The following is a 24,571-nucleotide window of genomic DNA, read 5'->3' as shown; positions in this document are numbered from 1 at the left end:
AGACATGGAAACTAAAACTTCCAGACGATGAGGTATGTGGGTTAGTGACAGGGAACATGTCTGGGAAAACTCTTCCGGTCTGGGCTTTACTACAGAAACGGGTGTAGTATTGCAAGATATGAGACTATTGAGTTCACTATTGTGACACGTACTGTCAGTTGTTGTTGTTGTTGTTGTTGTTGTTGTTGGTTTTTGTTGTTGTTGTTGTTGTTGTATCTTTACCATTGACATCAGATACCTTGTCATATGGCTTGCGTTAACATGTCTGAATAGGCGCGTAACATGGATAGGTTGTGATATAGATTTGAATACTAACAAAATCAACAACAACAATTAAGCACTTCGGTTTTGTTGCATGTCTGTATCATTATCTCACTGGAGTATTACTGAAAAGAAGTAAAGAGAATAGATTACAGTCTATATTTAGTTGCCATTACGTTATAATAATTTAAAGGACTGAAAATGCATGTCCAGAAATGGTACACAGCTCTGGAGAGTAACCCATATACCTTTTCTGTGATGTATGCGATATGAGTTCAATAACAAAGTTTTACATTACACATACCTGTTTAGCTGCATGGGGGCGATATCACATCGGCTATTATTATACAACATGTCTTACATTATGCATGTTCTTGTTTTCGTCGGCACACGCCCACGCACTATTTACATATTCCGAGCAGAGGGTAATATACATTGATTATACATGTTCCGGCGGTAGGCAGCCCCCGGACAAGAATATTCCCCAACCGTAAAGTTAGGGAAACGCATCATCAAGATTCTTCTTCTGGGACGTTGTGACGTCATCAGCAGCTGATGGAGGCTTAGCACAGGACGAGCTGTCAGTGTCAGTGAAGAATACACGTATCAAAATGGAGGTCTTGGCTAGCGGCTGATTTCCTTGGAGAGGCACCATGTCCAACACAGGCAACGCCCGGTCAGTTCAGAGGGTCAAACAGAGGTTTTTGGTGGGATGAACTTGCTTCTTCTTTCTTCTTCTGCGTTCGTGGGATGAACTTGCAAAGAAGGGTGCAATAATGAACGTGTCAGCGAGTTTTATTTTTCAATCAAGAAATGACAGTCGTACCGGGTTCAAACAGTATTTTATTATTTGTTCTTTTTCCTAATCATTGAAAATTACAATAACTGGACCACACACAAATCTGACGTCATGATTCATCATGACACATGAATACACTGTGCGTCACGTGCCGTCATTCCGTACTTTCATGATAACATCCTGAAGAAGGCAGTTTGTCGCTGCCGAAATATTGATAAAGAAAGTACTAATCTTGTTACTGCTGTGTGCTCTTTTTGTTATATTTAGTCAAGTTTTGACTAAATATTTTAACATCGAGGGGGAATCGAAACGAGGGTCGTGGTGTATGTGCGTGTGTGTGTGTGTGTGTGTGTGTGTGTGTGTGTGTGTGTGTGTGTGTGTGTGTGTGTGTGTGTGTAGAGCGATTCAGACTAAACTACTGGACCGATCTTTATGAAATTTGACATGAGAGTTCCTGGGTATGATATCCCCGAACGTTTTTTTCATTTTTTTGATAAATGTCTTTGATGACGTCATATCCGGCTTTTCGTGAAAGTTGAGGCGGCACTGTCACGCCCTCATTTTTCAACCAAATTGGTTGAAATTTTGGTCAAGTACTCTTCGACGAAGCCCGGAGTTCGGTATTGCATTTCAGCTTGGTGGCTTAAAAATTAATTAATGACTTTGGTCATTAAAAATCTGAAAATTGTAAAAAAAAATAAAAACTTATAAAACGATCCAAATTTACGTTTATCTTATTCTCCATCATTTGCTGATTCCAAAAACATATAAATATGTTATATTCGGATTAAAAACAAGCTCTGAAAATTAAATATATAAAAATTATTATCAAAATTCTTTTTTCGAAATCAATTTAAAAACACTTTCATCTTATTCCTTGTCGGTTCCTGATTCCAAAAATATATAGATATGATATGTTTGGATTAAAAACACGCTCAGAAAGTTAAAACGAAGAGAGGTACAGAAAAGCGTGCTATCCTTCTCAGCGCAACGAATACCCCGCTCTTCTTGTCAATTCCACGTGCACTGCCTTTGCCACGGGCGGTGGAGTGACGATGCTACGAGTATACGGTCTTGCTGCGTTGCGTTGCGTTCAGTTTCATTCTGTGAGTTCGACAGCTACTTGACTAAATATTGTATTTTCGCCTTACGCGACTTGTTTAAATAACTTGACAAGTATAAAACAACAGCAAGCCTGTGGGATAGTGTGGGGGCTGTCGTGTTGCATTCACTTGATTGCATTGAACCAAGTTCAGTTATCTAAAATATGATACAATTAAAATAAAAAAGGCGGCGGGGGAAGGGAGGGGGGGGGGGGGTTGGGGAAGGAGGAAATCGGCATCGGCTTTAAAAAAAAACCCACACAAAAAGACACTGAACCAGCTTCAAAGCAATCTAATCTATAGACCTGCAACACGACCAACTGCTCGTTCACGACAGCAGAAGAAGTTGGCTCTCCAGGGGCGGATTCAGGGGGGGGGGGGGGGGGGAGGTTCCTGGTTTCCGCGCCCCCCCCCCCCCCCAAGCCTAAAAAATAATAAAAGAAAAGAAAAAGAGAAAATAAAGAAAGAAAGAAATGTGAAAATAACGAAAAAATGATGGCTCAGATTGCTCCATTTTCCTTGTTTTTATCGATCTGTCCCTAAAAGAAATTTAGAACCCCCTCTAAATAATGATCTGATCCGCCCCTGCTCTCAATTTCAAGATTCCGGATGTGATTTTCAAAGTCAAACAGGTGTCGTCTGCCAGACATATGCGTAACTTACCAGACAGCACTGGAAAAATATTTCGAGGAAAAATCGTGACTCTGACGCTGAAGAGTCCGGCAGGTTCCACCACTCACATTGAGTTAAAGGCACACACAGCTTCACGTAAACCATCAGTTTCTGGTCACAGACACTGTCAGACTTTTACACACAGTACAAACACCCTTTCGTTTAAACGCTCACCGCTTGAGAACATCCTAGGTGCCCTCAGTAAAGAGCGAGCATTTTTCAAAGAATTTATTTTTGCGTGGCAAGCCGGATTGTCTGGTACCACAATCGGACGCCTCGTTTTGGCGCTTGAACTAACTTTTAAAATCTAAATAATAAATTGACAGCTTGTAACACAAACATTTTTAAATCATAAAAAAAATCTTTTTTCATCAAGACAAGATCAGTACAGCTCGAAGTTTTGAAAGTTTTAATAAAGGGAGCCCGGAAGCAGCTTTGCCAGTAAACGTCTAATTTGCCAGTAAACGTCTCCAAAATGAAGTCCGAACACCCCCGTGTGTACACACAAGCACAAGACCAAGTGCGCACGAAAAAGATCCTGTAATCCATGTCAGAGTTCGGTGGGTTATAGAAACACGGAAATACCCAGCATGCTTCCTCCGAAAACGGCGTATGGCTGCCTAAATGGCGGGGTAAAAAACGGTCATACACGTAAAATTCCACTAGTGCAAAAAAAACCACGAGTGTACGTGTGTTACGCGTGATTGTTCTGAAAAGTGACTATTACATGATTGTTCTGAAAGTCTACTATTTATTTCATCGTAAACATGTAAGCCCTCATACGTGATTGTTCTGAAAGCTTACTAATTTACATGATTGTTCTGAAACTCTACTAAAGGTAAACTTGCTTCACCCGTGAAATGTTGTCAGATATAGAACAATATGTATACCCCAGCCCAACGAAGTTGGAGGGGGGTATACTGGATTCATTTTGTCCATCTGTCTGTGTGTATGTCTGTATGTATATGGAACAATATTTTGATACAATGATACTAAATCTTTTTTTGATATTGATATTTATACCCCAGCCCAATGAAGTTGGAGGGGGTATACTGGATTCACTTTGTCCGTCTGTCTGTGTGTATGTCTGTATGTAAATGGAACAATATTTTGATACAATGATACTAAATCTTAAGTGAAATTGATATTTATACCCCCGCCCAATGAATACAAACTCAACAAGTAATACGTTTCATACATTGAACATGTCTTCTTTATTGTTCTCAACTCAAAATTCAAATTAAATGTCCAAAGACAAAAATTATTTATAATCTTCAAAAAGAAATCAAAAAAAAAAAATATCCCTGCGCTTAGAACTGTACCCACGGAATACGCGCTTATGATAAGCCTCATATTGATTGATATTGAAGAAGAAGAAGAAAAAGTCCTAGTCTGTACATCTTTATAACATTACAGATTACATTTGCATGCATTGTTGTACAATATGCTACTAGTACTGCGGCCGTTAAAGGGAAAGCCATATTGGGACACAATGAGGTATCAATTCGTATGACTGCAGTGGGACACTTCGCTTATGCATATTGCGAAAAGGATAGGAATTGTCCTATGGGAACAACGTTGGTGCTCTTGGTTGGGAGAGATTGTGTCCCAGACAAAGACATGGCTGCAAGGTAAAGCGATGTTCGCAGTATACTGATATGATTGTGTTCGTATTCGCTCATGTATATATATATATGTCACAGTGGAAATGAGAATCCAGTGAGATTCCGAATCGCACTAGTGGAGATTGGAATTCCAGTTTGCACTGGGGCAAACTAGAATTCTCATCTCCACTGGATATTTGTTAGTGAAGATTGGAATTCCAGTTTGCCCTAGTGCAAACGGGAATCCAGTTTCAGTGGAGATGGGAATTCCAGTTTTCACAAGGGGAAATAGGAATTGGGGGAAATAATGTGTTCAAAGGTTTATCATTGTTGTTAAAACCATTTTATCTTGAGTCATTCATGACTTTAAGGCTTATACTCATTGCAGGTATTGAAATGCAGAAATAAAAATAAATATTATTGAATTGATATAATCGAACAACACAGAGTAATTGCGCACACTAAGTTGTTTTTATCAATATCATCAAATCATATCACAAAGTTAAAAGTTTATATAAGATGAAGCATGAGATAAAGAGAGAGAGAGAGAGAGAGAGATAGAGAGAGAGAGAGAGAGAGAGAGAGAGAGAGAGAGAGACAGAGAGAGACAGAGAGAGAGAGGGAGAGAGAGGGAGAGAGAGGGAGAGAGAGATGGCCTCGAACATCAGAGCCGACAGTATTATTGTATTGTATTGTATTGTAAAACCACGACTACTGAACGTTCGCTCAGTCGTCTATCTGTCTGGCCTTCTCACTTCTTTTGTGAACTCTTAGTCCTAAAAAAGAGTGAACACTGGTCTTCTCCACTCAGTTAGAAATTTTGACTTGCTGCAGTTTGATTTCTGCTAAACTGACTCAGAGAGTGGATCATGGAGCAAAAGGAGAAATTTTATATTCTTTTAGAGCAGCATCTTGAATCTTTGGATACAAACAAAAAAGATGCATTTTGTATAACTCAAGAAAAGTACAACAAGATTGAAGCGTGTCTGCATTCTAGCCCCGGACAAAAATCCCAACATGGAGCAAAATTCAAACACTGGAGCCAAAAACAGTTCAAATTGGAAGAAATTGGTGCAAGGAACATTGTGTACTGCAAAAAAAAAAAAAAATCCAACAAGCCAGTCATCACACAGGACAGACTTTTCGACATCGTTTTCCAATGTCATGGACATGTAGGACATTCCGGACGTGATAAAACATGGGCAGAAATCAAATAAATGACTCAAGATGAAATGGTTTTAACAACAATTATAAACCTTTGAACACATTATTTCCCCCAATTCCTATTTCCCCTAGTGAAAACTGGAATTCCCATCTCCACTGAAACTGGATTACCGTTTGCACTAGGGCAAACTGGAATTCCAATCTTCACTAACAAATATCTAGTGGAGATGAGAATTCTAGTTTGCCCCAGTGCAAACTGGAATTCCAATCTCCACTAGTGCGATTCGGAATCTCACTGGATTCTCATTTCCACTGTGACATATATACAGACACACAGATAGACAGGCATACTGTCAGACAGACAGACAGACGGACGGACACACATACACACACACTTACAAACACTTACACGCACGCACACATACACACACACACACTCACGTTCACACACACACACACACACACACACACACACACGTTCACACACACACACACACACACACACAAACACACCCCCACACACACACACACACACACACACACATGCACACACACACACACACACATACACACACACACACACACTCAAACATTGATACGCAGGTACGCACGCAAGCACGCACGCATGCACACACATACACACACATACGCACAAACATACGCACGCGTGCACGCACGCACACACACACGCCTTCACACACACACACACACACACACACACACACACACACACACACACACACACACACACACTCACACACACGAGGGTCCTCTAATAATCCTCCATCTGACTATACCTTCGTAATAATTATTGTCACTCACAGAGACAGCAAGGTAGGATGTAACAAATGGTCCCAAAGGGGCCATCGAAGTCGAATGGTACACTTCCCGCAGAGATTCTGGGAAATTACCACCCGTTCTGTCCACCTTCGTGTACTAAATATACCGACATTGATGTACTTCTGCTGATGTAGAAGTATGGTGGTGCTGAAGCCAGTGGTGTATGCAACTTTCAGGACAGTGACTTTCTAAGACGCTGTAAGCTGATTGTCACCATTGAAAAAGGCATTAAAGTGATATAATCCAGCCCCCCCCCCCAAAAACAAAACAAAAAAAAAAAAAAAAAAACCAAAAACCTCTCATCGCCCAAAGAGCTACTTATATCAGGATGTGACCACAAACTAGGAATACCTTAAAAATAAACGTTTGAGCGCTCAGTTACTCACATGGAAAACGGCTGTGTTTTGAGTGGGCATTCGCCCCGGAGTGTTCCTGGAGACACAGATTTGAAATTGAGTCGAGAGTAACAGAGTTTATTCACGCACTAGGAAACAAGGATTTACTTACACTTGACATCACCCAAGACTGAATTTACAATGTTTATATTGTACGTGTGCATATGATTTCCCATACTTCCACCTCGGACGTTGTTTAGCGATTTAATCGGGGAGTAGAGCATTATGGTTGCGAAAGGTCGATAACATGAATGAAGATTTATGGCATCAGATTTGGTCAACCCAGCTGTCTCCCTTCGGGCTCCCTGTCAGTCGTACACTATGTTCAGTGGTCGAGCACGTGTGCCACGTATGGGTCTGTCGACATCGCCCTTGGAGACTCGAACCCTTGGAGACAAGATACCCGACGATGAGAATAATGAAATGCTCCGGATAAGGTATGATACAACAAAAAGTCAGCTTCAACCCACCTCCACCCACGTTTTTGCAAGACTGCTGTAAGATCAGGCAGAGGAAAGTAACGTAGACATCCCACACGCGGACATGCAACATGTTAAAGCGTTAAAACTCTCGACAGTCGTGAGACGCGTGCGCGGGCTTCGTTTAACTGTCGTGGTCTGTTTCTTTATTTGGTGTTTAACGTCGTTTTCAACCACGAAGGTTATATCGCGACGGGGAAAGGGGGGAGATGGGCTAGAGCCACTTGTCAATTGTTTCTTGTTCACAAAAGCACTAATCAAAAATTTGCTGCAGGGGCTTGCAACGTAGTACAGTCGTGGTCTGTATCTAAGGGGCTCCGCTCACATAATTATGTAACTTCAACAGGACCGACGACGAACTGCAGTTTATCCCAGCCCGCTACACCTTGTATGAAAGAAAAACAGGCCAAGTACTCGTCATAATCCCTATCGCAGCATTAATAATAGGCCGTGCGTCGTCTGTGCCGCTGAAACTGCGCAGGTATATTCTGCCCATTAGCACAGTTCGAATCTCAACACGTAAAAACGTAAAGGATTCATTGGTGATATGCTTTCATTTTCTCTGGCAGCAAGCAGCATTCCAAAGCACTTTCTACACATGCAACTGTCGTCACATGTGTACGTCTTGTATAGGATGTCACATTTTAAACATGGTAATGACTAACGTCTCTTTCGTCATGCGTTTCGGCGACCAGCCGTCCCTAACTGCGCAAGCGCAGCGGGTAGAATTCATAAAAGGCCAATAACCCAACACTACCTTCGGATAGGTGCGAAACTTCGTGAGGGCAGCTCTGTTAGGAAGCGCGACCAATAGGCTGCATGCAAAGAAGGACAAGTTTCGTAAAGAAAAGATTCTGGAATATTTATAATGCTTCTAAATATTTCTGTGCCAAGAGAAAAGAGAAGTTAGATTTGCAAACCAGCAGAGGTCCTAAGTCGATAAATGTAGTCAGAAGTTTGTTATTAGCAAGTGTGTGCTGTTTTTTGTGTGTGATATGGTATGGCCCTTACCTACAGCGGTGTGACAAAATTGGTTTTGTGACGGGAAGTTCTGTTTGACTGGCTGCGGCGATTTTCCACACTGTTTAAGGTGATTAGAAATGTTTTATCTGTGCTCTCTCTCTGTCTTTTTATCTGTTCGCCTGTCTTTCTGTCCGCCCCTCTTTGTGTCTGTGTGCCTACTTGTCTGTCTATCTGTCTGTCTGTCTGTCTGTCTGTATGTATGTATGTATGTATGTATGCATGTCTGTCTGTCTGTCTGTCTGTCTGTCTGTCTGTCTGTATGTATGTATGTATGTATGTATGTATGTATGTATGTATGTATGTATGTATGTATAGATGGATGTATGGATGGATGGATGGATGTGTGTATGTCTGCCTGTCTGACTATCTCTGTCTGTCTCTCTCTCTCTCCCTTTCTCTATCTGTCTGTCTGTCTGTCTCTGTCTGCCTGTCTGTCTGCCTGTCTGTCTGTCTGTCTCTCTCTCTCTCTCTCTCTCTCTCTCTCTCTCTCTCTCTCTCTCTCTCTCTCTCTCTCTCTCTCTCTCTCTCTTTCTTTCTGGTGTTTTCATACGTATTCATCTATGCGCTTATGATTATTCGCACTTGTTGGAATTTTGTTTTCTTTTATCTCTTTTGGTTGAGTCAGATGCTTTTCATGATAAATAATGATCATTAATGCCACAATCAAAACATTATTGACGTGCTTGTTTTTCCCCGATAAGTCGTGCGCAAGTAGCCAGCTGGTTTTGCATTGTTTTCTCTATTTGGTGCGATTGTCTTGTATCATTGAAAGATGCTCTCGTTCCCGCGTACTGCCACATATCTGTCCAGGCTTCATGTTGGATAACAAAATTGAAAAATCACCAGCTTGGCTGCTTTTTTGTGCAAAACAGTAGTTTTTATGCTGAATTAAGTTAGCAGATTGACAGAGGTGTTATTAACAAAATTGATTCAACAAAAAATGTCCCAGAGTATCCAGGCTGTTGTCTTTTGATAGCTTATGTCCACATATATCTATCTGTCTATCGATCTATTTATGTATTGATCAGCATTTCTACCTATGTACATATTTATGTTTGTATTTATTTATTTATTTATTTATTTATTATTTATATTAGGCACTTAGAACTATTTTAGGATTTGCGCCCTAAAAATACCCTGATTATTATTATCATTATTTATTTACTTATTTATTTATGTATATGTTTATTTATGTATTTATTTATTTATTCATATATTATCAAATACATGTACATATTAACAGCTATTGGGTTTTCAGCGTAGCAATAGAGTCCGATATTTAGACGAGACAAGTATAAAGCCAACGAGTCGAAGACGAGTCGCATTATACTTGTTCGAGTCTAAATATCGGACCCTATTGCTACGCTGAAAATACAATAGCGGTTATATAGCTGTTCTGACCTTGATTTGTTGTTCCAAACTTACAAAATGACAGTTTTTGCGTCGATGCGTTGATCTCAGGTTTTGATAGCAGACGCCGTTTCTTATGCGTATTAGTTTTGCGCAGGCGCCACACTGACTTTGGAAAAATACTCGATTTGACAACACAGCTGTTAAACAGCTTTTTATTAGTTGAAAGATGTAGTACAAACAGGGGAATAAAACGGAACAGCCGTTTGTGTGTGCCTGTGTGAGCTGAGTTCCGACTGAAACAAACTTTCGCATTCGGCTTTTCTTATCTCGTAACTCCACACTAAATACCCCACTTCCCCTCTGAAGTATTGATGTACAACCCATGGCACTAACATTCATGTAGTCGTTTATAACTGAGGTTGACAAATTCGCTTCATGACGAGACAAGTATAAATGCCATTCACCCAAACTGAAAACTTCGCTGCCGTCTGCTCGCGATTAGCTGTTCTCTTCTCCTCCCCTTGTTGCATCCTAGTTCTTCAGTTGTTTCTAGTTTTCCGTTTATGTTGTGTTTTGGTCTTCTTCATAAGTAGTCTTGTTCAAAATTAAAAAAACTCAAACTTCTTTTTGTCCTATTCGAATGAACTAATAAAAAGCTGTTTAACAGCTGTGTTGTCAAAACTAATGCGCACAAGAAACGGCGTCTGCTATCAAAACCTGAGATCAACGCTTCGACGCAAAAACTGTCATTTTGTAAGTTTGGAACAACAAATCAAGGTCAGAACAGCTATATAATCGCTATTGTGTTTTCAGCGTAGCAATAGGGTCCGATATTTAGACTCGAACAAGTATAATGCGACTCGTCTTCGACTCGTCGGCATTATACTTGTCTCGTCTAAATATCGGACCCTATTGCTACGCTGAAAACACAATAGCTGTTACTATTGATTAATTTATTCATTACCTTGCATTGATTCTTTTTTCTTCTTCATTTGAAGGACAAACGAACAAGGCCGGTAATTAAAGTAAATTTTAAAGGTATTTTTGTACGCATGCTGTTTTGAAAAAGAATTAGAGCACTGTAGACAAGCATTAAACGCCCAGTAAAATAAAACAGGTCTAAAGAAAGGTTTTCAAACACAACAATGATCCCGCTGATGCGAGGAAACGAATGCGACATTAGGTTACTAGAAAAAGATTGGACGTGGTTTCTTTTTCGGGAAAGAAAATTGCAAAAGAAACAGTAGCGTTCTAAAAATGCTGTGTGTGTGTTCTTTAAGGGAAGGAGATACTGTGCGCACGTGCGCGCGTTCGCGCGTGGTGCGAGACCGCGTGAGAGTGAAAGAAGAGAGAGAGAGAGAGAGAGAGAGAGAGAGAGAGAGAGAGAGAGAGAGAGAGAGAGAGATCAAATCAAATCAAATCAAATCAAATCAAATTTTATTTTTCGAGGGTTGAGAGAGAGAGAGAGAGAGAGAGAGAGAGAGAAAGAGAAAGAGAGAGACAGAGACAGAGAGAGAGACAGACAGACAGACAGACAGACAGACAAGACAGACAGACAGAGACAGGGAGAGAGAGGAGTGGGGGTGGGGGGGGGGGGGGGGGCTGTTGTACTCATATGCATGTGCCCTTACTTTAGAGCAGGTCTAAAGGCGTATACGCATATGATGTCTCATTCTAAACGTGTCCTTCAAATCGAATTTAACATCAACAGTAAATTACCGTCCAGGACTAATTTCTAACGACCGTTTCCCTTGACGTTAAACCGACATCACCTTAGGAAAGGTCAAGATATATGCTACACGTATTGGTCAGAATTTTCACGAAGGACGTTTTGGTGCTCTAAGGGAATAAACCGCTATCACCGCCATGTCGGGGCGTCAAAGATGGCTCCTTCTCCCCATGCCATTGGGGAAATCTCAGGCGTGTCAGGGGGAGCTACTCTTGTAGTATGTGGGTAATGCAAGAGAATTACCCACCTTGTTTTGCAGGTATACAACAGCCCTCAAGTAACTGTTGTTTTTAATGTTAACAATCCGTCAAGTATCTTTCCTTTCTTTCGCCCCCCCCCCCCCCCCTCCCACTTTTTATTTTTATATTTTTTATAAACGATTCAAGGGAACATTTTCTGAGAACTTGTGCCGTCGGGTGGTCAAATCAGACAAAATTGTCTCCAACAAAATCCCCATAATTTGGTGATTCACAAGTTTGACCAGAGTTTTGTTTGTTTCAGTGGTTTCCTATCTCTCTTCCTTCCGATTGCTAATGCTTATTCCACTGTGCGTGCGCTGTATATTTAAAAATGCTTATCTATGATACCGTTCTAACAAGAGTGCTTTGTTCAAGCACCCCCTCTTGTACAATACTGAACTCTCGGTCAAGTTCTGATGTTTTCATGCACGCACGATTGTCACTCCGAAAGTCCTCATCCGCATTTCACTGACGGCAGAGTAGCGCCTAAAGTGATATTTTTAATTTTTACTCAGTGATATTGTTGACTGCATCATGACATTTGTTAATATTAATGATAACAACGAATATCACAACCATATTAGTTATTTGCACTTTTGGCAATAGTCTGTCGTCATAACCTGCTTGTCTTCCAACTCTTGTATCCGACGGTACATCTGTTATTAAACCGCCTACTCGTCAAGGACAATACAAGCAAAAATATTAAAAGTTAAAACGTACGCGTTTAAAATCACAAGCTAAACGTCCATTAATTGAAATAGCCAATACAAATGTAGCACTGTGATGCCTTTTTTTTCCTTTTTTTTTTAAGCAGCATTTTGAGTACAAAATATGTTTGTTTTTTAAAAGCGGATGTGTCTCATTTGACTATGGTCCAGTCACGCTTCCAGGGGCTTTATGGTATCCGTTTTGACATTTAACCAAATCTGGGTTTCTGAACGTGACCGACGTCTTAAAAAGAACTCAATCATTTCAAAATTCGATTTTGATGATAACTTTAACAAGCACTTCGCGAGTCTGAGCATTATGCATGGTGATTATGCAACACTTGCTAGTTGTGTTGGCTTTGTAATTCACGAAATAAAATTTAAAAAAAAGAAAGTTAGGTTATTGGAAACCCCCGCGGGTTAGGGGGAAGAATTTACCCGATGCTCCCCAGCATGTCGTAAGAGGCGACTAACGGATTCTGTTTCTCCTTTTACCCTTGTTAAGTGTTTCTTGTATAGAATATAGTCAATTTTTGTAAAGATTTTAGTCAAGCAGTATGTAAGAAATGTTAAGTCCTTTGTACTGGAAACTTGCATTCTCCCAGTAAGGTACTTATTGTACTACGTTGCAAGCCCCTGGAGCAAATTTTTGATTAGTGCTTTTGTGAACAAGAAACAATTGACAAGTGGCTCTATCCCATCACCCCCCTTCCCTCCGTCGCGATATAACCTTGAATGGTTTAAAACGACGTTAAACACCAAATAAAGAAAGGTAGGTTATTGGAACGTTCTTGCTTTTTGATTCTGAATTTCGGAACGTTGGCAGTCTTTTGTTTTTGGATTTGTAATATACGTCAAAGTTCAACACTTGTGTCTATGATCTTCCTCTTTTTGTTGTTTAAGCAGTACTAAAGCCGTCGAGATAATCGAAGCAGGCCTGGTCCAGAACTCTTATGCGACATACTCCCTCGACGCCGAGGTTGTCGTTCTTATCTGCATAATTATTTTTCTCTTGTCCTATAGCTGTGGGAAAAAAACCCTTGTCTTTTATCGGTGCTAACCGTTCTCTTGACCTTAGGTCTTCGGGGACGATCTGATTCAGTTGTCTGAGTCGGCGGAACTGGTGTCTTAGGGATAAAAGTGGGGTGGGGGGGAGGGGGGGGGACAAAACAAGCTGGAAAGCAACAACAACAACAAAATAAGGAAAGGGGAGGGGGAGGGGGGGGGGGGAGTGGGCAAACGCAAGCACAACAAAGACGTTGTTTTTTTTGTTAAACAACAATGACAAGGACAACGAATATGACCACATACACTTTCACTAAAAGCACGAAGACAGGCAGACAGTAAGGCAGACACGCAGGCACGCAATCACACACGCATGTACAAACACACGCACACACACACACACACACACACACACACACACACACACACACACACACACACACACACACACACACACACACATGAAAATAAAGACAATGCCAGCTTTCAAGTAAGCACCACAGACGATAAGCAATCGTGGTTTATTGTTGGAGATGTCTGTGACCGCGTCGTGCATTTATGATTGTTTGGGGGACGATGAACCTTTAGGTCGTCAAGATACGCTTTATGAATTGGTCTGTATGGAAGAATATTACTATAGTCTATGTCCAATGGGACATGAGCGGCCGCCATCAAGAGTAGCCGCCTATGCGGATGCATACAAGTGGCACTCGCTAGCATACGGACGCATGTAGTTAGGCATGAAGGCACGCAATGACGCACGCACGCTCAGTCGCGAGCTCGCACGCACACACACACACGCACGCACACACACACACACACGCACGCACACACACACACACACACACACGAGCGCGAACGCGTGCATCCCAACACAAAAACAGGTGCGTGCGCGTGTGTGCATCTGTGTGTTTGTGTCTCCGTTTCTGTGGCTGTGGCTGGGTGTGTGGCTGTCTGTCTGGGACGGGTATATATCTATGTCTAGGTGTTTGAGTCTGTTTCACAATATTGACTGACTCCACTGTGTTGGTAGGTACATCTTCGTTCCAGAGGTTCACAAAGTACCAAGGAAGGAAAGGATGCCACCTGTAGATATAATATTATGGTTTTTGTGCCTGCGTGACGCACTTACAAATGACGTCACATTGTAGGCTCACTGAAACAAGTAGATATGGCGCGAAATACAATGAGAGCTGCGCAGTTGTTTATACCAATTATGCAATCGTGTACGAAACGTCATAAAACTTCTGTTGTCGTTGCTAAGGTTGTTGATGTTGAATTTCTGGACATGTATACCAATATATCGAGAACCAAACCTCATTAAACTTGTGTTGTACCTTGCTGCTGGTGATATTTTTGACATTTCTATTCATGACGTAATCGCCACTGACGTCACTGTGTGTGCAGGTGCGCTGTCTTTAAGGACGATGGTGAAGCGAGGAGACCTGCTGAAGATTTTCTTCATCTACCTGTGCCTGTGTCACGTGGTACCCGGACACCCCTGTGGTCACAACCCGCTAGCCCGCTTCAGGCCTCTCGCCAGAGTACTAGGTGGGTGTTTGGAGAGGCGATGCCATGCAGAGCGTTAAAGACAAACTCTTTAACGTGTAAAAGATTCTGCTCACCATCTTAGACCTGGTCAAGCTTTTAATTGGCATAAGACCATATATTCCTTCACTTGAACACACAGGGTTGGATCTAAACAGGGGTTCCTGGGTTTCGGAAGACTCCCCTCCCCCCCCCCTCTCACCTGGCAAGTAAACCCTTTGCCCCCGGCCCCCCCCCCCCCCCAAAAAAAAAAAAAAAACTCCGTTCAATTCTAAATTTCAGCAGCATCCGGGGGACAAGGCAATGTACCCATGTCTCTTTTCGGAAGCCCGTCACACTCGGCCAGCCCTGACACATACTAAAAATATCATGGCTGCTTTCATGCCTAGAGTTGATTTTTGTTTTAGGGAGGGCTAGGGGGGGAGGGGGGGATTTTGTTATTAGACTGACATAGGCGTCGGATAGGAAACTGATTCAACAAAAACTTCCAGATCTGCATTGAAGGCATCATCATCATCATCATCATCATCATCATCATCATCATCATCATCATCATCATCATCATCATCATCATCATCATCATCATCATCATCATCATCATCATTTGTGCAATAATCAACCTTATTCCTTATATAATCCCACACCAGGAAAAGACGTCAACTACCTACTGGGCCTTCTACGCGAGGCCAACCCAAATCTATACAACCAACTACGCGCGGATTGGCGACTCTACGCGGACTGCGTAGGCCTGGTGGACACTGGCTACTTCAAACGTTCGGGGGGTAGCAGCCCGGCATCTCATCTGATGGAACATGACAGACAACAGGATAGAGACGGGGCGGAAGAGGAAGTGACGTCACTCGAGCATGCAAACCGAGCTGAAAGGTTGATGAATATGATGCAACGAGCGGCGGAGGCGATTGAAGAGGCTTCGTCTTCGTCTTTGTCGTCTTCGTCTGGTGCTGGTGTTGGGGATCCGGACGATATTTTTATGTGAGTGGATAGTGTGATGTTTTTATCTGGCATTTCTGTGTTGTCTGTTGTGCTTTTGTTTGTTTGCTTAACGCCCAGCCGACCACGAAGGGCCATATCAGGGCGGCGCTGCTTTGACATATAACGTGCGCCACACACAAGACAGAAGTCGCAGCACAGGCTTCATGTCTCACCCAGTCACATTATTCTGACACCGGACCAACCAGTCCTTGCACTAACCCCATAATGCCAGACGCCAGGCGGAGCAGCCACTAGATTGCCAATTTTAAAGTCTTATGTATGACCCGGCCGGGGTTCGAACCCACGACCTCCCGATCACGGGGCGGACGCCTTACCACTAGACCAACCGTGCCGGTGTCTGTTGTGCAACTAGTCCCGTTTTGACTACATGTTTTCCGGTAAAATGGGAATCGAGACGAAGGTGGTGGTGTTTAAGCGTGCGTTTGTGTGTGTGCGTGTGTGTGCGTGTGTGTGTGTGTGTGTGTGTGTGTATGTGTGTGTGTGTGTGTGTGTGCGTGCGTGCGTGCGTGCGTGCGTGCATGTGTGTGTGTGTGTGTGTGTGCGTGCGTGCGTGCATGCCTGCGTGCGTGTATGTGTGTGCGTACGTGCGTGTGTGTGTGTGTGTGTGTGTGTGTGTGTGTGTGTGTGTGTGTGTGTGTGTGTGTGTTGCTTTTACTAAAACACTAGTTTAGCTGCAGTTTTAGAAGGCCGTTGAGTTGTTTTTCATTTACAGCTCTTCTTTATCTTCTTTAAAGGCACAGTAAGCCTCCCGTAAACCATCACTGAGCTCCCTGAGCCTCTACATACAGTGCAAGCATACTTCCATTTGAACGCTCACCGAACGGGAACATCCTGGCTGCTTTCTGTCGAGCGTGAGACATTTTCAAAGAATTTATTTTCGTGGACTATCCGAACGGACTATCAGGCGCCTCGTTTTACCGCTAGACCTAACTTTTAAAATCTAAATGATAAATTGACAGCTTGTTACATAAACATTCTTAAATCATAAAAGAAATCTTTTTTCATCAAGACAAGATCAGTACAATTCGAAGTTTTGAAAATTAGAAAAAAGAAAAGCCCGGAAATGTGTCACGCAAAACGTCTTTCTCGTAGCAGACGACGGTTCTGCATAGCACCAGTTCCTCTGAACGGTCCCCACCACCGCTCTAGTTCGTGTGACTCGCAGCCGTTTGTTGCGTTTTAGATTCAGAGGTACACAATAACATGCTATTGCAAATAATCTTACAGCGAGTCGTATTGAAATCACAAACTGACGACTAAATTGTGAAAAAAAGGAAACTGGATCACACGGGTTCACGATGGCTCAGGGGTAAGATAAACCACGCAAAAATAAATTCTTTGAAAATTGCTCGCTCTTTACGCAGGGCACCTGGGATGTTCTCAAGCGGTGAGTGTTTAAATGAAAGGGTGTTTGTAATGTGTGTAAAAGCCTGACAGTGTCTGTGATGGTTTACGGGAGGCTGACTGTGCCTTTAAATGTTTCTACCTTTTCTTTCTGGAAGATATCTCACTGTACTCTCTTAACTTTTTTTCAGGTTCAAAAAGTAGTCCTTGGACAATGCCTGGCGGTTGCAACGCATCACTACATGGCTACAGGCTTCGGATTTAGAAGTCGCTAGTGAGTGTGCGTGTGTCCGGCGGTCTACCCATGACCCATAAAAACTTCATCAAGAAACCTCTTGAACCTCAATTGCTTACAGTACGGTAAACCGTACAAAAATATATATTGTAAATTCATAAAAATTTACACGAAGATACATGTTTTGGCAAAGAACTTCTTTATTACAACAGTATCGTCAACTTCATCATTACCTCTGCTGGACGACGATGACGTCGATGTCGTCTTCAAGAGTTAGATGGGCTGCGCAATACACACAGTTTCACACACTTCTTCAACACGCATGGAACTGAAAACGTTGCACCGTAAACTTCATATATAATTCAACTTGATGGCAACAAGTTTGAAATTTGAAAATAAAGTATCAGTTAACTGTGCTAGAACATGACTGTAATATAAACTTCATCTGTATTTGTTACCTCCTGAAGGAAGAGATATCGACTGCATCGGTTAACTTTTTGCAAACAGATTGAAAGGATACGTGTACTTGGAGGCAGAGTGTGTTTTCGTTTTGGATCCACCTTGAAATAACAACTCAAAAGGCGTGTAACAAGTTTCTGTCCATGTAGTTAATTTTTGTCATTAGTGAGTTCGCTTAGATGTTTTATTTGTTTTGTTCTCGTGCTTGTTTGTTTGTTTGTTTGTTTGTTGTTTTTATTGTTTTGTGGTATTTATGTGGTGACTGTTCCTGTTAAAAGGCCTACTATCTGAGGCGCCATTTTGGGGAACATTCAGGGGACATTCGCTGTGCTAGTGGTCCATAACTAGGCTAATTAATTAATTAAATGAATTTTATTTGGCGAACGGTTGTCGATACCCAATCTCCTACGTAAAATAGCCTCGACCGACTTTCGTCGTCACATTTTATTCAGTGCAGAAGCGCCTAACAAACCGTAAACAAACACTCTGTCAAGTACGTGGTCTCGAGTACGTTCAAACGTTCTAATTCTAAGGCATTCCTTGTGTGTGGTGTCATCAATCATCAATCTAAACCCCAAACTCTGCAGTTGTCCGTGCGATTTCAAATCTGTGCCTCTAGACATGCAGGCTGCTCGTCTCTGGATTGGAAAGTTTCTCAGTTCTGACACCAAAATGACACTATAGATACTCGTCACTAGAAACCAATTATGTGCGTTTTTGGCGTAAACATAGCTGTAATGCTGTTTATCCACCGTTCTGTTTGAAATGCCATTCAATTGCATGTGTGCAATGTGCAGCTACATTTTTTCGACTGTTGTTGATGTCGTTGTTGTTCGAAGCGGTGGGAATGAGTGATAGTCGTCGTCGTCGTCGTCGTCGTCGCCGTAGTAGTAGTAGTAGTAGTAGTAGTAGCCGCAGTAGCAGCAGCAGTAACACTAATAGTAGAAGCAGAAGTGGTGGTGGTTGTGATAGTAGTAGTAGTAGTAGTGGCAGTAGTTTGTTTGTTTGCTTAACGCCCAGCCGACCACGAAGGGCTGCTGTGACATTTAACGTGCGCCACACACAAGACAGAAGTCGCAGCACAGGCTTCATGTCTCACCCAGTCACATTATTCTGACACCGGACCAACCAGTCCTAGCACTAACCCCCATAATGTCAGACGCCAGGCGGAGCAGCCACTAGATTGCCAATTTTAAAGTCTTATGTATGACCCGGCCGGGGTTCGAACCCACGACCTCCCGATCACGGGGCGGACGCCTTACCACTAGGCCAACCGTGCCGGTAGTGGCAGTAGTGCACGGTATTAATAATAGTAGTAGTGGAGTGGAACCTGCCCTTGCGACCCCCTCTTGAGAACGACAACCTACCGATTACAACCATCCCAACGGATCCCCAACGATTTTTGTTTTGTCTACATCATTCACCTTTCCAAAGCGACCCACTGTCTCCAACGACCTCTCTTCGTTGGGTGTTTATTATATTAGTGGGTTAAATTAAATATTAATTTACTTTACCATTAGTTATTTCTTCTTTGCGGTTTATTTCATTTATGACTACGTGGGCAGATCTTGTCATTCATTGTTACATCTGAAGGAGGAAAAACGAAGAACTAGAGAGAAAAATTAGAGCAGTTTCTTCGTGTGAGAAACAAAGAGACACTAGTACAGGGTGACCCCCCAAAAAAAGAGTACCCAAACAAATTGTCATAAATTGAACAAAAATAAAGCAATCTTCATAAAAGTTATTTACACACACAAGTAGCCTCTGCATGATTTGCACAGACAATTTTAGCGTTCTAGCTTGTCTTTCAGGAAAGTTATGCTCATTCACACAGCTTTTTCTAGACTAACCAGTAACTCCCAAACTGTCTGGTGACCCCTGCAGCAGCCAGTGATCTGGAAATCGTGTGCTGCTACTTTTTCTCTTTTCCTTGTGCAAACTGCAAATCGGTTTATCTAGTTAGATAAATGGATGTGCATAAGCACGAGCTTGGTTTTGTGATTATATCTGCGGCTTTTTTGTGTGTGTACGCCATGTATGCAGATTGTGTAGGTATATTAGTATTCATGTGTGAGTGCATGTGTATGTGTGTGTGTTGTATGTATGTGTGTGCGCCTGTCTGTATGCGTGTGTGTGTGTGTGTGTGCGTGTGTGTGTGTGTGTGTGTGTGTGTGTGTGTGTGTGTGTGTGTGTGTGAACGTGTGTCCGTGTGTATCTGTGCATGTGTGTGTTGATAGCATGTGTGTGTGTATGCGCACGCGTATGTGCGTGCGCACGCGTGGGTTTGTATTATTGTGACTGCATGGACTTCAACGATGAATTTGCTTTGGTACTCCTGTTCTTTTTGTGTCTTAATGCTGTATTTTGGTTTTGTACATGTGTATAGCAATGTCATTGTAAAGCGCTTAGAGCTTCTAGGTAAGCGCTCTATAAGTTTCCATTATTATTATTATTATTATTATTAACATGCTCCAAATGACCTCCGCGCCGATTCAGGCAAACTTGAACTCGCCGCGCAAAGTTATCAATCATCCGCACACACTCCTGTTGCGAGATTCCGCGAATGGTTGTTGTGATGGCTCGCTTGAGTTCTGCGATTGTCTGTGGGTTGTTCCTGTAGACGTTGTCTTTCAGGAACCCCCAAAGATAGAAATCTGGGGGATTTAAATACGGGCCATTTGGAGCATGTTCTGTAGAATGAGCATAACTTTCCTGAAAGACTAGCTAGAACGTTAACATTTTCTGTGCAAATCATGCAGAGGCTACTTGTGTGTGGACATACATTTTATGAAGATTGCTTTATTTTTGTTCAATTTATGACGTTTTGTTTGGGTACTCTTTTTTTGGGTCACCCTGTACTTAACATGTGTACATGTGTAACATAAGAAAACGAGAGGTATGCGGAACAAATCCCCTGGCACCTAAGAGAAGAACGTGCATTGAAATTGTGACAGGGGAGGCTACCGCTCCTTTCACAGCAGACTCTGCACCCGAGTTGTTGGCCTTTAAAGTCAACACCCGTGGATTTTAAGATTCTGTTTGTGATGGGGCTGGTGGTTTCCGATTGTCTGTATGTTCATGGAAACCTTCGGGTTTGCATATCAGTTTATATAGGGCAAAGAAATTAGTCCTAACATTTTCAATCCTGTTTGATTGCACTTCGCTTCCCGAGGTGATCGTAGTGTTGCGGCACACGGTTACAAAATAAACGAGAGCCTCAAAGCAACAACAAAAAGATGATCGTTACATCCTCAATTCTAAGGTGCCACACGATGGGTTCCGCACATATACATTTAGAGCTCTTGCGCCTCTTTCTTTCTCAAATAATATTTTAGCGCTCTGCCTCAGTTTACCCGTGTGTTTGTTTAAGCTTGCGTGACAGCTTCGATGAAATGAACGAAAATGGAATCAACGAAAATAACAATTATTACAAGGAGAAGTTGACACTCTAATTATCCACACAAACAGTAAATAAGAGTTATCTTGCACCAGTATTCTGACACCCAAAAGAATAAGAAGCATTTAACTGAGAGAGAAAAAGCGACCTTCATCAACAAAAGTTAAAATGAAACCTGAAATATATCGCTCCAGTTGCACTTACTTCTACCTCAGTGACAATCCAAAACTACGAAGCATCCAGTATTAATTATTGAGAAACTTGTTTTGTTTGGACGCAGAAAAGTGCTCAAGAATAAAGCTATCGAATTTTTGTAGTAGTTGCCTTTTTTTCTTTGCGTGCGTAAGTCTGTGTGTGTGTGTGTGTGTGAGTGTGTGTGTGTGTGTGTGTGTGTGTGTGTGTGTGTGTATGTGGGTGTGTGTGTGCGTGCATGCGTGCGTGTGTACGTGCGCGCGCGACAAATTGATGTGAGAATTGCCTCCAAAACCTATCATGAATAGAACAAACACATATATTTGCTCAAACATGCATCTTGCCATCAAATAGGGAAAACAACTAAACAAAACTCCACTTTCAACATATACACAACAAAGAGTTTTGATTTACGTTTTAATCTGATAAAGACAGGCAACGGGCACTGTGTACATTTCTGGTTTTTTTACAAATGACTGACAAGGTTCACGTAAGACTGCAAATATATACACAATAAATAACTTACAATCATATGCAGCACAATATTTGCAGTTTTTCAAAATTGGGAAAAGTATTCAACCTTGAGATCATTTTTTTTCTCTGAAGCATATAGATCGTAAACATATTCCATCACATGCCGGAACAAAAGAACTCTCACTCAATCTCACTCTCTCTCTCGCTCTGTAGTAGTGGTACCGTTACTTAAACACACTCACACACACACACACACACACATAAGCAGGCGCGCGTCATGAAAGTTGTAAATGCTTTCTATGAAGGTTTAACTAAGCCAGTCCATTTGATCTTTTTATTTCCAATCGCTTAGAGCCGCAATAGCGACCCGTGTTCTGAGTAATTCTATAAAAAAGAAAAAAAGAAAAAGAAAAAAAAAGGAATGTTTCGTTGTAGCACCGAGGCACCATTTTGATTTCATTTTTAGTTGATATGACGTCATGGGACACAGTGACGACAACAACAAGGGCGAGCATCACTTCATGATTTGCTGCAAATACATCATACACATTATCTGAACACGTCACACATTCCGCTGACTATGTGCAATAGTGCCAAATACCTTTTGTTCCATATAATAGTAATGTCGGGTTGCTTGCCTTTGACAATCATGTTTTTACATAACCATATCTGATTCGTCTGAAAGAATGTTTAATTACTTCAAGGCGTGTGTGTGGTTTTAATGACGCTACAATCACTTCCTACGTCACAATTACCATAAAAGGAATGACATCATCCTCATCGACGTCGGAAGCTAGAGAATATGGGGGATTTGGTCGTGTGGGGAGGATTCTTGGAGCTCAGATTCATAGTCGAGAGTCCAGCACTAATATCACACTAAACTCGTTTACAAGAGCCTCCTTGACAAGATAAGTATCATAACATCTTTATGTCAACGTGACGTCATCACCCCTGGAATGCAAACGAAGAAGAGTCAGAGTCTGTGACATCTCTGATTAGTTTTGAAGAGAAAACAACTCATGTGAAGCCCAAGGGAGTGTGTTGCTTATGTAATTAACTTACTTGACAATTACGTGATCACGCAATGATGGCGTATTCCTCCCGAAACTCGCTATCACAGGCAGTTGCAGCCAAAGACAAGGGGAGATTTCGGGGTAGTTTTGATTCGTCTTGAAGTGTGTTTGTATTGTTACTCTAAGCCTCCTGTGTGGTTTTAATGAAGCTATCTACCGGATAAACCCCGTGGAAGTGACATCGTATACTGAGCAAAGAGTTAACATTTTGAGATTCCTTCAATATGACGACGAACCTCAAACGGAGCGTTATCGGGAGATCGTCCTCAATGACACAGCAGCTACTTATTACGTCACAGTCACGGACACGTCGTCACAAACGAATAATTGCTTTATCCTCGTTAATTTCGTAACATTCCCCAGTGTGTAGATATAATTACGTCATGGTTTTTTTATGCTTAAAAAAAAGAAGAATTATTTGAGACTTGGTCAGAAGGAGGGTCCTATGATGTTTGAGGATCACATGAGGTCACAAGCAAAGAGAGACATACAGAGGCTTTTCTTTGTAACTGGGTGTCAGCATCGTCCGCATTATCCTCATAAAATTCCCCAATCAACAGAAGATGTAGCGCACACAGACGCAGGGCGGGGTTGAACCCCATATCATCTAAGACAGTCGACATCAGCGGTGTCGAAATGAATGATGTCATCACACAATCATGACGTTTTCCTCGTAAATTCATTCATTGCCTTCAGAAAGTGAATATTACGCAAAAATGTCTGTGACTTGAGATTCGTCCTGGAGAACGTTCAACTAGTCCATTAACCAACGTTCAATGACGTGATAGTGGCGTCGTTATGAGGGATTCGAGTAGAATCAATGACGTCACAAAATAGCGTTATTCGACACATTAACGTCATCACAAAATAATGGCGTTTTAATTTGACCATCACCGGCAGTTGCAGCAAGATGATAGTTGGGAGGAGTTTCTTAAAGTTTAGATTCGTCATGGAAAACGTTCAACCAATTTTTTTTTTAAAGGCTCTTGGTTGACATCACTTACGTCATAGCAGCATCACCATAGAAAACAAAATTAGAATCCAGTACGTCACTACACACCGTTGTTCGTCACTGTAACATCAGCCCGGCACACAATGATGACGTTTTCCACGTCAAATTCACTTTCACCAGAAGTTTCTGGGAGTTCACAGTCCACTCTCTTTGGTAATCACAGCCCAGCTTCGTCAGCAACATCTACGACGTCATAGAACAGCGTCGTTCGTCAGAGTAACGTCATCACACAATGATCGCATTTTCTTCGTCAAATTCACTTTCAGCGGCAGTTGCAGCAGAGGGAGATTTGGGAGGAGTCTCTGGGAGTTCCGACTCGTCTTCCAACGCGTTTAATTCATCTATCATCCAAGGCGCTCTTTCGATGACAAAGTCGATGAGACGGTCGACAAACTGCGCGTGTCTGCGTGAAGCCTGAGTCAGCTCCCTTAGCACGTCCAATACGTCATC

The 24,571-nt window shown here is 42.0% G+C and overlaps 2 protein-coding genes across 5 annotated transcripts in view; one reads left to right on the top strand and one right to left on the bottom strand.

Annotated features, from left to right (window-relative positions):
- Positions 1–19,725, top strand: part of LOC138975438 (uncharacterized) — a 62,551-nt gene extending 42,826 nt beyond the window's left edge. The window contains exons 2-4 of the mRNA XM_070348122.1: positions 14,781–14,924; positions 15,569–15,914; positions 17,471–19,725. Coding sequence (XP_070204223.1) covers positions 14,781–14,924; positions 15,569–15,914; positions 17,471–17,483 — 503 coding nt within the window. The 3' untranslated portion in view covers positions 17,484–19,725. The remainder of the gene's footprint in view (positions 1–14,780; positions 14,925–15,568; positions 15,915–17,470) is intronic.
- Positions 19,726–21,965: 2,240 nt separating this feature from the next.
- Positions 21,966–24,571, bottom strand: part of LOC138975436 (uncharacterized) — a 40,119-nt gene continuing 37,513 nt past the window's right edge. For all 4 annotated transcript variants that reach the window (XM_070348116.1, XM_070348115.1, XM_070348119.1 and 1 more), the window contains one exon: positions 21,966–24,571. In XM_070348116.1, coding sequence (XP_070204217.1) covers positions 24,347–24,571 — 225 coding nt within the window. In that variant the 3' untranslated portion in view covers positions 21,966–24,346.

This window comes from Littorina saxatilis, linkage group LG9 (assembly GCF_037325665.1).
Source record: "Littorina saxatilis isolate snail1 linkage group LG9, US_GU_Lsax_2.0, whole genome shotgun sequence".
Lineage (NCBI taxonomy): Eukaryota > Metazoa > Mollusca > Gastropoda > Littorinimorpha > Littorinidae > Littorina > Littorina saxatilis.
Note: the sequence above shows the minus strand (reverse complement) of the source record. Positions and strands in the feature narration are given on the sequence as shown.